The 11,802-nt window shown below is 42.4% G+C and overlaps 3 protein-coding genes across 5 annotated transcripts; all 3 read left to right on the top strand.

Annotated features, from left to right (window-relative positions):
* The first annotated feature begins 1,902 nt into the window (after window positions 1-1,902).
* LOC113130070 (DEP domain-containing mTOR-interacting protein) lies at window positions 1,903-4,523 on the top strand. The gene is made up of 9 exons (XM_026306362.1): window positions 1,903-2,053; window positions 2,199-2,377; window positions 2,499-2,622; window positions 2,851-3,029; window positions 3,226-3,417; window positions 3,502-3,633; window positions 3,720-3,790; window positions 4,185-4,289; window positions 4,398-4,523. Exons 1-9 carry the CDS (start codon window positions 1,911-1,913, stop codon window positions 4,521-4,523), a joined length of 1,251 nt encoding a protein of 416 aa, XP_026162147.1. The 5' UTR covers window positions 1,903-1,910.
* Window positions 4,524-4,846: 323 nt separating this feature from the next.
* Window positions 4,847-8,832, top strand: adnpa (activity-dependent neuroprotector homeobox a). 2 transcript variants are annotated; one of them, XM_026307849.1, is made up of 4 exons: window positions 4,847-5,190; window positions 5,611-5,722; window positions 5,888-5,980; window positions 6,068-8,832. In XM_026307849.1, the coding sequence occupies exons 2-4, from the start codon at window positions 5,615-5,617 to the stop codon at window positions 8,402-8,404; spliced, it is 2,538 nt and encodes an 845-aa protein (XP_026163634.1). In that variant the 5' UTR covers window positions 4,847-5,190; window positions 5,611-5,614; the 3' UTR covers window positions 8,405-8,832. The 2 variants fall into 2 exon arrangements, with proteins under 2 accessions (XP_026163634.1, XP_026163633.1); XM_026307848.1 differs by having other exon boundaries at window positions 5,591-5,722.
* Window positions 8,833-9,331: 499 nt separating this feature from the next.
* On the top strand, window positions 9,332-11,802 carry LOC113131083 (bcl-2-like protein 1). 2 transcript variants are annotated; one of them, XM_026308142.1, is made up of 3 exons: window positions 9,332-9,467; window positions 10,122-10,756; window positions 11,156-11,802. In XM_026308142.1, the coding sequence occupies exons 2-3, from the start codon at window positions 10,232-10,234 to the stop codon at window positions 11,294-11,296; spliced, it is 666 nt and encodes a 221-aa protein (XP_026163927.1). In that variant the 5' UTR covers window positions 9,332-9,467; window positions 10,122-10,231; the 3' UTR covers window positions 11,297-11,802. The 2 variants fall into 2 exon arrangements, with proteins under 2 accessions (XP_026163927.1, XP_026163929.1); XM_026308144.1 differs by lacking the exon at window positions 9,332-9,467 and adding an exon at window positions 9,490-9,633.

Here is an 11,802-nt window from a genome sequence, read left to right as displayed (position 1 = left end):
CACATATATTCTTCTACAATATGTTCTTCTTGTTTCGACTCGTCCCCATTTTACATAATAAACACAGGAGAAGTTCGATATCACAGTGTGTATAAGTGTCTTAGTCACTTAGATTTGATTGTGCAGTAGGCTGTTCATTTTCATTAAGACTTGTGAATTTGCCTCGCCTACCATAAATCTATATTAATACAGCCTAATTTCATTTGAGTTATTCTTTGAACACAGTTTAGGTCATTTCGTAATTTGTGGTGGCTGACTTCCTGAAACAGCAAAAAGAAACTGCACAACAATTCATCTGACACGTTGCTGCTGCTGTGTCCCCCAGTTAGTAGACTACACAGATAAATACAGACATCATGTGGCCACAAGCTTACACTGCAGCAGCCTCAATATCTTGCCCTCCCTCCTTGTTTTGCAAGCTGCAGTTTTCTGGATTATCCTCAGTCTGCAAGACTGTTCATGTGGAACCGTGCATACTGGGCTCAGAATATCTGTGAGAAAGCCTTTACAGCAGGTCTGCCAACCTGAAAAGCCACAGCATCCTGGGAAGAGCGTTTTTAGGTTTTAGAAATCATGAGCTCTCTGCAAATAGCTCAGCAATATCTCCGACACGGTGAACATGTTGGGAGGTCCCCTTTGTGAGTCAGGGCTGGTAACCCTAACAGTGTCGAGAGGTGAAAATAACTGGATATCAGTGGGTTAACTGATGCTCCTGCCCCGAAATGACCCTCTCATGCAGCGCTCACTGTAAGGAGGGTAGAAGCTTCACTGTAAATATAGAAGCCCAAACCAATAGAAAACAGTAAGCATTGTTCTGTTGCTAGAAAGAGAGGAAAAGAGGAGACAGTGACTGAGCAAGGACAGCACAGAACCATATGTTAAGATTCATGCCAGCAGGGCAGCGTCTGGTACAACTTCCACTCATGATAGGATGCCAACAGCTTAGTGCAACAGACACTCAGGGAATCAGCTAGTTCACTACAACACGCAGGTATGCAAACAGTCACTCTGCATCAACATGTATCAACATCAGTAGCTCAATAATTGCAATACATTCCCGCTGGATAGTAGTATTCTAGTTTTTATCTACAAATAAAAAGACTAAAAGCAAAATGTTAGTCTGTCTCTTAATAAGAACATATTTGTTCATTTGATTTTTAAACACATCTTGCTAATTTCTTAAATAAACTGGACACTAGTTTTTAGCAGAATGTTAATCAAGCGGAAATAAATAGTGCATGTGTTACGGCATATTGTCACCAACAGATTCATACACATTTGTTGCACCTGCTGCTCTTTATAGCAGCAGAACAGTGTATGTGGCAGTGTATGCCGGAAAATATGTCACAGTGTTGGATCACAAATGATGGGAACATGTGACCCTGTGCAAAGTTGTGATTCACTGATGTGTTAGACTTCTTTCTCTATCTGGGCTTTGGCTAAACAAAGAACACTTGTCAATAGGATTGATTTATAGTTGGTTTAGTCTATTCTCAAGGTTTACAAGAGAATGAGAAAAATACTGACAATCACCTGAAATTCCTTTTAAAATTGGGGCTATAGTTAGAATGCTTGTCTGGGAATCCTATAGGCCAGTAGTCCCTTTTTGCTTTGACAAAGTACATTTGCATGACCTGCATTGTCATTGTTTACAATGGAGTATGCACACCAGAAAACATGACTTTCTAATCTTCTGTTGCAGGAAAATAAGACGTTTTTTTCTTTTTTGTTGTTTTTTTTGTTTTGACTTTTGGGTCTTTGGATACCCTTTAATGTGACCTTATTATCCCATGAATACTTCCTCTCTTTGGCATCCTGACAGAAATGTACCCTGCCTTTCTGTATACACAACACTCCTCCCACATGGCATTGGGGTTCTGTTTGTTTCAGTGGCTGTTTTGTAAACACAAATGGCCATAACTAAAAGTGAGCTTCACTTACTCTGTATTCCAGAGATAAGAAACATGGAGCCAACGAGTAGGCCTAACATTAAGAGAAAAGGCATGACTAGACAACTTAAGGCTGAAATCATGATTGCTGGAGAACAACTCAGGTATGAGGAGAGGGTGGCAGATAGAATAGACTTATAGGTATTTCAAATCTTCAAAACCTTAATATGAATTGAGATTAAAAGTTAGACATATAGCTCAAGTTTGGTTTCACGTCAGGATTATAGCTAATTTGAACTTTGTTTAAAGGTTGAAACTTCACGATGGAAAACTGATTAAAGACCGACGCTACCACCTTCGCACCTATCCTAACTGCTTTGTAGCACATGAGCTGATAGACTGGCTTGTGAGCCATAAGGAGGCTCCAGATCGGGCAGCAGCTGTCCATCTCATGCAGCACCTCATGGATCATAACATTGTTCACCATGGTAAGAAAGAAACATCAAAACAAGCCATATTTAAAGACCTTTTGTACAAATATAGCAATTTTATTATAGCTTTAACTAGACACTCCCTAATGTCAAGATTTATTGTGTTGCCATTTCTTAGCCTGTGATAAGAGGCCAGTTTTCAAGGATGCCAAGCTACTGTATCGTTTTCGCAAGGATGATGGAACATTTCCCTTTAATACAGAGGTGAAAATCTTCATGCGAGGACAGCGTCTTTATGAACAGTAAGGGCAGATTTGTTTGTGCTGGAGGTTTCCTGATTCAGTGGGATCCGGCAGTCTTTATGTGTACTATGATTACATGCAGATATGATTAACAGATTGGGGTTAAGTTTTCTCACACACAAATAGGTCTATCTTGTCAGATCATTCAGCACAATGCTCTGTCCGGATTTCTTTAAGTAGCCTATTGTACCTGAGAATCTGTTCTGTGTTTTGTGTTGGTTTCTACAGTCTCATAGGGGACAATAATTCCATTTTGCAGCTGAGAGAGGAACATGGTGTTGCATATCAGCGCTCCTTTCCTGGATACCAGCTGATTGACTGGCTCCTTCAGAATGGAGAGGTAGAGAGCCGGCGCCGAGGGCTGGAGCTGTGCCGTGCATTGCAGGAGCATGGGATCATCCAGCACGGTGAGAGGAGTCCTCATTTGCCCTTTGATGTACAAACTAAATGAGATTGCTGTCAGGAGCAGCCAGCAGTGGGTGGCAAGCTGAGACTATTACAGTCTAAAGCAAATATCAACTCTTTGTGAAATATCCTATTAATTCTAAGATGTGTTTCATTGTTGTTTTGTGCTAGTTTTCTCTCTCTCAATCCCAACTACAGTGGCAAAAAAGCATGATTTCTTTGATGGCGGACTGCTCTATCAGTTCTGCATCAATTTTCGCCGTCAACGGCGCCTGTGTGAGCTGCTAAGTGACAGTGAACAAGACAACAAAAATGAGGAGAACCATCCTGACAATCCATGCTTTCTGTGTAAAAGTCCAAGTCATAGGGGCAACAGTGCTTTCCAATCAGGTAAGAAATAAACGATTCCCTTGTCATACATTATCCACTTTGTTTGGAATACTAACTATTGTATACTAATTTAACTATTGTTAGATTTGAACAAAGAGCTGAAACTGGTTACCAGTGGGCATCGAGACAGCTTGAATTCCATTAAGCTTAACTCTGCTGGACTTCCTTTTGCCCAGCTGTTATCTGCCTCAGTGGTGAGATGCAATCCCAAATCAGGCAAGGGTCAATAAAGTTTTAGCACCTAGTATACTGAGGTATGACTGTGAACACATATTAATAAAACATTTTTAATAATTTTACAGTGCTTAGAAGACATTTTACATGTGAAGAGTTATTGGCAGCTGGTGCCCCATTCAACAAGAGAGTGCTGACGGTGAGTTATTGACTTAGCTTTAGTTTAGTTAGTGTCTAAGCTGCAATTTATAAAACCTCTAGGATTTTATTGCACTGGTTCAATATAACATTACACCGAAGTCTAAAAGTAGTCATTAAACCTCTATCTGCAATGCTATTAAAAGACAAATCAAACTAGGCTATGTCTTTAAAATAGAAACTTACTGAGTGTGAGTTTTTTTTTTCCTGAAAACATTCTCATCTATTTTAAAGCTATAGCTAAAGCCTATTTACCCCCTGTCATAATTCACATTAGGAGCACCACGTCCTGCTAGATTATTTTCCTTCTGGGCTAATAAAGGTGTGTTCAAACCTAAAGTGTATAGCCAGTTTAGTTTGAATGTCTAATTTATGTCATTCTCCTGACATCCCAGGTGACAGCAGATGCCCTGGGCTGGGGCTTCGTGGTGAGAGGCAAGGCCCCCTGTTATGTGCAGGCTGTGGACCCCTGCAGCCCTGCAGCTGTTGCAGGGATTAAGGTTAGATAGGCTGCATGCTACACACACATGGCACTGAAGGAGAAAGTTATATTGAAATGTCAAATGTTGGTCCTGATATATGTATATATCCTATCTAATGTGCCACAGGTGCGTCAGTTTGTGTGCCAGGTGAACGGCAGGTGTGTTCTCTACCTGGACTACAGGACAGTGTTCAGACTGGTCACCACAGGGCCCCGCACCGTGGTACTGGAGGTGATGGAACCACTGGGATGACAGTGTCTTAACCCCTGGACCCCGGTCTATTTCCTACAACTTAAATATAATAAAATAATAAAGGTCTTTCCAGCTGCATATATTAGAAAGGATCATATTACTGCTACTTTTCCTCAATGCAAATGTTTGGTCCCAGCAAGAGTAAAGAACTGCAAAAGGTTGTGATCCCTGTGATATTTTCATGAGCTTGATTTCTGAACAGTAAGTGTATTGGTTAGAAGCTGCAAACAAAAGATGGAAATAAAACGAGCACAATGAATGGATGCAAACTTTTGCTCATCTAGCCCCCACTGCGACTTCCGTCTTTGTGCTGTCGCCATTTTGGACCGGGCTGCCTCTGTCTGGTAGTGTTAGCTGCTGAGCTAGCTGACCGGACCGCCGCTCGGACCAGGCCACTTTTTGTGGTGGCCGTGGCAGCCGTGGCTGGAACAGCTACATGTTATACAGTTTCTCCTGACATGTGCACCACTCCCCCCTCGGTTTGCCGTCCCTCCAGACAGACAGCAACAAAACAGAAGCGAAGCTAACTAGCTAGCTAACACAGCACCGGCGCTTATGACACCGACCACCATCGGTCTGCACACCAGGGGTGGCCCCTTAGCCTCTGGGTTAGCCGTTCATGCAGCGAGGCGACCTGTGTAAGGCCAGTCTTCACGCCACACGCACGGTGAGTAAAGCGCTTCGTCAGTGGAAAGAAGAAATAAATGACCGGCTGTAGAGCGGTAGCTTTGGTGCTAATGTAGGCTAGCATGCTAACGTTAGCCCAGAAAACTAACAGCATGTAATACTGCTGCACTGCATAGCGGAGCAGCACGAGACCCTGGTCAGATCAATAATCAATAAGTCAAATCAGTCAGTGAAGACATCCAGAGACTAACGTTGCCGTTAAACGTTAACAAGGCTGTCATTGGTGAATGTGTTGACAGTGATTTATTGAATGGAGGCAGGAGCTGAGAGGGCCTGTCATGTCTGTTTGTGAAGTCAGCCTCTTGTGGCATCACTGTCTAACATTATATTAAATAAGTCTTTATAAAATGCTATAATAGCCATGTCTAACAAACCAGCGGTGTGTTTTGTTTTCGTCCAGAGAGATGTATCAGCTCCCAGTGAATAACCTAACACGAATCCGGAGAGCTAGGAAACAAGTGAAGAAAGCACTTGGAGACATTGGACTGGAATTCTGCAGGGAGGCAGCAGAGGTGAGACTGTTTTTAGGTGGAAGAATGAAGTAAATGTAGAAAAATATATATGTATAAAGGAGATGTGTGTTTCGTTTTTTTACTTGAAATCTCTGCAACTGTCATAAAAGTCTGTCTAGAAATTATGTAATAATTAATAATAATTTTTTACATTTATTTTCACAGGAGTTCAGAGAGTTTTGCCCTAATGAGCAATTTGTAAAAAGCACTCTATGCCTTGATATTTGTGCTTGGGATCCATCATACTCTAAATCACAGGTAAATCTTATTTTTGTGTTTAAGCTTATGCACAAATTGCCAGATTTGTCTTGATGCTTGATTGTTTTTTTCCTTGATGTGTTTCAGGAATACAGATCAAAGCCGTTTTGCTGCACAGAGTGTTCATTTTCTTCCAAATACTACTCAGGCTACAAGAATCACTTCCGCAATGTACACAGGAAAATCTTTGAGAGTAAAATTCTTCTCAACTGTCCCTACTGCACGTTCACAGCAAGCAAGAGAACTTTGGAGACGCATGTTAAAATATTCCATTTACCAAGTTCAGCACGGCAGAATTATGGGAACTCACAGAGAATGCTGCTGGGAAAGGACAAAACATATCTCGAGAGACACAGGCAGGGAGATGGTGTGGAAAAAGCAATGTACTTCTGCAAAAAATGCACATTCCGGGACACACTCTACAACGTTGTGAGAAGGCACATCTACAGGGAACATTTTCAGCATATTGTCTCACCATACCTTGGTATGGTTTCGGAATCATCTGTCAGAAATGGTGCTAATTCTGTTAACGGTAATAACATTCTTTGTAAACGCTGCCAGTTTTCCACTCGCAGTTATGAGGCTCTAGTACAGCATGTTATAGAGTACCATGAGCGTATTGGTGCTCAAGTGACCACCATGATTGGACACGCTAATATTTTTGTGTCCAGGTCTCAGACTTTACCAGTCCCATCTCAGAAGCCCCCCTCGATTATTAGCATGAGCCACACACTTCGAGCTGAACCAGTAGTACAACCAGTAATTGGTTATTTAAAGCCAGTGGTTCCTGCTGGTAAAAATCACTCCTCAGTTGCTGCCAGTCAACGTGTCACAGTTGTTAGCAACAGCACTGTGGGGGAAAGTAACACTACTGGGATAAACACAGCCCAGACCCAGAAATGGAAGATATGTACAGTTTGCAATGAGCTTTTCCCTGAAAACCTCTATAGTGCTCATTTTGAGAGTGCACACAAGGCAAAGAAAGTGTGGGCACTGGCCAAGTACATAATGAAAATCCATAACTTCACTAGCAAGTGTTTGCTGTGCAATCGCTATCTGCCCAGCGATACGCTGCTTAACCACATGCTGATTCATGGGCTCATCTGTCTACAGTGCCACTCTACTTTCCACAGTGTTGAGAGGATCATGGAACATGTGGCCCAGGCTCACCCAGCTGATTTTGTTGGACCACTTGGTGGATCGCCACTAACTTTTGATCTCACTATTAAACAAGATAAGTCCAGGAACGTTCAGCTTGTTGTTCTCACTTTTAACATGAAGGAATCTATTAATGGTCAAGATCAGTCTGCACCTGCTCAGAATAGTGTTACACCTCTTGTCAAATTAAACCCTCCAAGAATAACTGAAAAGAAAAGTGAACCTCTTGCTATAAGTCTCCCTTCATCGACTCAGAAGACTGAGGTTGGGAAGATTCTGTGTCCGCTGTGTTTCACCATCCTGAAAGGTCCCGTCTCTGATGCTTTGGCTATGCATCTAAGGGAGCGACACCAAGTGCTCCAAACAATGCATCCTGTTGAAAAGAAGATGACATACAAGTGTATTCATTGTTTAGGAGTGTACACAAGTACCATGGTGGCCTCCACAATTACGCTGCATCTTGTGCAGTGTAGAGCTGTGGGTAGGAACCTGGCAAACCAAGGCTTTAAGTCTGCCTTAACTCTTAACTCATCTGGGGCGGGGTTTCTCAAGAGACAGCCACCAGTGCAAGCCACCTCCAATGCCAAGAGGATAAAACTGAGCAAAGAGTCAAAGATTTCTTCCTCCACCATTGGAAATCAGGCTGAATCTGATGGTCTTGTTCTAGATCCTAGAAGCTATGAGCACAAAACTTATGATGCTAGAATAAATTTCCTGACAGCCTACTTCAACCGACGACCATACCTTTCACCTCAGGAAGAAGACAAGCTGTCTGCAGGTCTGTGGCTGTGGAAATCTGATATTTGTAGTCATTTTTCAACCAAGCAAAGGATGTGTGAGAGACTATGTGAGACCCGGAAGGTGTCTGTGCTGCTTGGCTTTGACATGCATGCTTTAAAGAAGGTTCAGCATGACTTGATCTTTGAGGAGTGCAAGTTTGAGGGCACTTCAGTGGGGAGATCTGGAGGCCTCAAGTCAGGTACTCCTAACACAGACCAAAACAAACAGTGTCACACACTAAACTGTACTTCAAAACTCAGCACATGCACAGAGACTATTTCTATAGACTCAGACAGTGAACCAGAAACAGAGGCTCGACCTCCTGAGAATGGGAATGTTGACATGAACCAACATGAAAATGTAAAATCCGAGGAGCCACCTAAGCTGACAGAAGAGGTAGAACCTGTGAACACAGACGATCCTTCTACACAGAAAGGGAACTCTTTGCAAGAAGGAAAAGCAAATGCTTGGATGACTTTTTGTTAGTGTACCTGCTTAGCGGTGTGCCTTGGTTGGAGAGCAGGACTGTCATCATTGAGACAATGATAAAAACAGATCTACAGTCGCAAATCACTGAAATGGCATGTGTCAGTTAAACTATTTCCAGATGTTGACCTGGTTACCGGTGTTGGAAAGAAGGAAACACATTAAATTATAGTGCATAAATGTATTGCATATGTAAATGACATTGTATAGATTTTATCCATTGTTTGTTAGTTTCTTCATACAGGCAGTTATTCACTGGTCACCTGATTATGTGAACTTCACTACTTTCACAGGTTTATTTCTCTGCTGTGACAAAGAACTGGTTGTCCTGTCATTTGACACTTAGAAAACTTAGGGTATGTGAATTGCTTATGTACACATTTTAATGAATGTTTGTTTAATAAAAACTTTTTTTTTTCTTAGACCAATCAGACAATTAGCTTCGTCGAGAGTTATAAAAACAGTATGCTGCACAAATGATCCTCAAATAGTAAATAGAGGAGCAATATAGGTTCTTGAACAATGTAAGAACCACAACCACATTTTCACATTAACCCACTGTGTGATTGCATCTTCTCAATAAAAGTACTTTCTTCACAAAAATGGTACAATAGTGAAAACACTGCAAACTGGTTGCGAGCAAAAGAACTCAATTCAAATATGTTCATCACACTTAGGTAAACATATCCTGTTAGCTTTTCTGTATCCCGTTTATTCCACTGCACTGGTGTTTCAGGCGAAGTAATGAAACGATACAGCCAGTTTGGAGTAGGTCCGTCTAGATTTGTGACTGCAAACCGAAACCCATCCATCTACATCCTAATGATCTGTACGGGCCCCCTAGTTTCCGGTCTGCCTTAGGCGGTGATTGGTGGAGGAGCAGCGGGGGGCGGGACTTCTGGCTGGTACAGTAGCGGAATTGGCCAACCGCCAGCGTGCATCACTGTTCAGGCCACAGAGTCTGCAGCTGCAAAAATGTCCATATTGTGTCTGCATTCATACCTACAGCGTTTACTAACTCTGTAGCTGCACTCTCAAAGGGAGAATAACATTTCTAACAGGTGTAAGTATAGCTGTCAATAATGATTAGCTCCGATCAGTCACATGCATGTAGTTTGTAGTTGTTTTGATGCGTTTCCTGTGGGCTGTTTATAAACAGCTAGTTAGCACATGAAGCTAAAACTGGTGGTTTCTACGTGACTTGTAGCCTGAGCTGTCATCGGCTGCAGGTTGGTATCTAAGCGCACATATGTCCATGCACCGAAACCATTTCATGTTAGCGGGTTTTATAATGCTACTCCTGCAATTCTGCTAGTGAGCTAATGTTTGTTAGCTCGTGTTTTCTTTTCAAATTTTTGCGGCAGTTTTAGACGCGTTTTGGTTACCATTCAAGTTCTTCATTAGTTTTCATTCATTTCTGTACATCAGCCGATGCTTTTAGCCGAAGGCTGAGAAGCCTCGATCAAGCCTGTCCTCGTTTTTGTCGTTTTCCACATGATCTTCCTTAGCGCAGTGCACATATGTCAAATAAACCTGCAAATGAACTTCATTACCCAGCAACAATCAGTCCTAATGTAGCGCACACTTGATCTTCATAAGCTTTCCCATCTGCAGAAATGAATGGAAACCAGTCGATGCAGAGACAGAGGCAGCATGGGTGTGTAAATACTTACTGATAGGGAATGTTACCTTTTCTCATCCCTGTATGTTTTTCCAGGCTGCGACACAGGCAGAAGAAGCTCTGCTCAAAGACTGACTAGAACAACAGGACAAACCATGATCTGATCAGGCAGGTTGTGTGTTTGGGGGTTCAGAGTGTGAAAAATAATGTCGTACAGTAACAGAGAGCTGGTGGAGTTCTTTATTAGCTACAAGCTGTCTCAGAAGAACTACCCGACCTCTCTGCTGAGGCCAGAAGATGCTGGTGGAAGGACAGAGGGAGACATGACCGGTGCAGCTGCCACCAACGGCTTGCTGGTCAACAGCAGGTATGTCAGCGGCCGGCCGGGGATGTCATCATCCCCACATGGAGGCGTAGAGGCTGTAAAGGCAGCTCTTAGGGACTCCGCTGAAGAGTTTGAACTGCTCTTCACTCAGGCGTTTAGTGACCTTTCCTCACAGCTTGACATCACTCCTGACACAGCTTACCACAGCTTTAAAAGCGTGATGGATGAGGTGTTCAAGGATGGAGTCAACTGGGGACGCATAGTGGGCCTGTTTGCTTTCGGTGGTGTACTGTGTGTGGAATGCATTGAGAAGAACATGAGTGCGCTGGTGTCCCGCATCGCAGATTGGATGACCATGTATCTGGATGAGCACATCAGTCCGTGGATCGAGAGCCAAGGAGGCTGGGTGAGTTCCCAGTGCGCCTATATATGTGCCACTCTGACTGCGTCTGCAGGTCTGTAGATCTGTCTGCACCATATAACCCTCAGAAGCAGAGTGGGTATGTTGGTAAATGTTGGATTCATAGAATTTCAGAAATATGATTTTTTTTTTTAGATAACATAATTAGATAATACTAATTATCTACTGAAGACAGACAAACACGCAAACAACAGTTTTTCTGTTATATTGCTGTTTTGTAGGTGACCACTTTCAGGTTACACATGCATACTCTTTTGTACAAAAGTATAAAAGTGTCAGCATTTTCGGCCACGCTTGTAGTTATTCCGTGGAGCTGTAAGATCTAAAGAAATCAGATTTGTCTATTAACGCGTTTTTACTATCTGCATCAATTTTCTATTCCAGGACTGCTTTGCTGAGATTTTTGGGCGAGATGCAGCTGCAGAAGCAAGGAGATCACAGGAAACCCTGAGGAGGTGGCTGCTAGTTGGAGTGGCGCTGCTAACGGGAGTGCTGATAGGTGTGCTCATCGCTAAGAAACAGTGAAGGTGCTGGATCTCATTTACCATGGCACGCCCTGTGTAATGCTACGCCAACAGAAATGAAACTAAATAGTTAATGTTTACAAAAAGCCCAGTCTGCTTGTGCACTGACAGAATGTGGATTGACCTAAGCAGTTTGTGGGAGTATCCATAAATATGTAGCTTGGTGAGTTGTTGTACTTCTCACTCTGCTTTATCCAGCGTCTTTTATTTTTTTAATTCAGAGCAGAGATCTTCAGTTGTTAATGCTGCAGACTGGAAGTGCTTTAAATGTACCTGATAAGCTAAGAGACAGCGAAGCAGACTAGCTGGTTTGATGAGAATGCTTTTTATTTTGACCTTTGTGTGTTATCCAAGGACCAATTTTTATTACTTACAAACTGACAGCTGACAAAAAAAACATAAGTTATAGTTCCTTTCCACTGTGTAATGCTCGGCTCCTTTTTGTTAGCTGTACTGGAGTGTAAGGCATGCTTAAAAAAAAAATAAATATATTTATGTTTTTCTTGA

The sequence above is a fragment of the Mastacembelus armatus genome, chromosome 5, assembly GCF_900324485.2.
Source record: "Mastacembelus armatus chromosome 5, fMasArm1.2, whole genome shotgun sequence".
Lineage (NCBI taxonomy): Eukaryota > Metazoa > Chordata > Actinopteri > Synbranchiformes > Mastacembelidae > Mastacembelus > Mastacembelus armatus.
Note: the sequence above shows the minus strand (reverse complement) of the source record. Positions and strands in the feature narration are given on the sequence as shown.

Coding starts and splice junctions, on each gene's coding strand:
- LOC113130070 (XM_026306362.1), top strand. CDS start 1,911: ATGGCCATAACTAAAAGTGAGCTTCACTTACTCTGTATTCCAGAGATA. Junction 3,634..3,719: donor GAGATGCAATCCCAAATCAG/GCAAGGGTCAAT, acceptor ATAATTTTACAG/TGCTTAGAAGACATTTTACA. Junction 4,290..4,397: donor CAGCTGTTGCAGGGATTAAG/GTTAGATAGGCT, acceptor AATGTGCCACAG/GTGCGTCAGTTTGTGTGCCA.
- adnpa (XM_026307848.1), top strand. CDS start 5,143: ATGCAGCGAGGCGACCTGTGTAAGGCCAGTCTTCACGCCACACGCACG. Junction 5,723..5,887: donor TCTGCAGGGAGGCAGCAGAG/GTGAGACTGTTT, acceptor TTATTTTCACAG/GAGTTCAGAGAGTTTTGCCC. Junction 5,981..6,067: donor CATCATACTCTAAATCACAG/GTAAATCTTATT, acceptor GATGTGTTTCAG/GAATACAGATCAAAGCCGTT.
- LOC113131083 (XM_026308142.1), top strand. CDS start 10,232: ATGTCGTACAGTAACAGAGAGCTGGTGGAGTTCTTTATTAGCTACAAG. Junction 10,757..11,155: donor TCGAGAGCCAAGGAGGCTGG/GTGAGTTCCCAG, acceptor TTTCTATTCCAG/GACTGCTTTGCTGAGATTTT.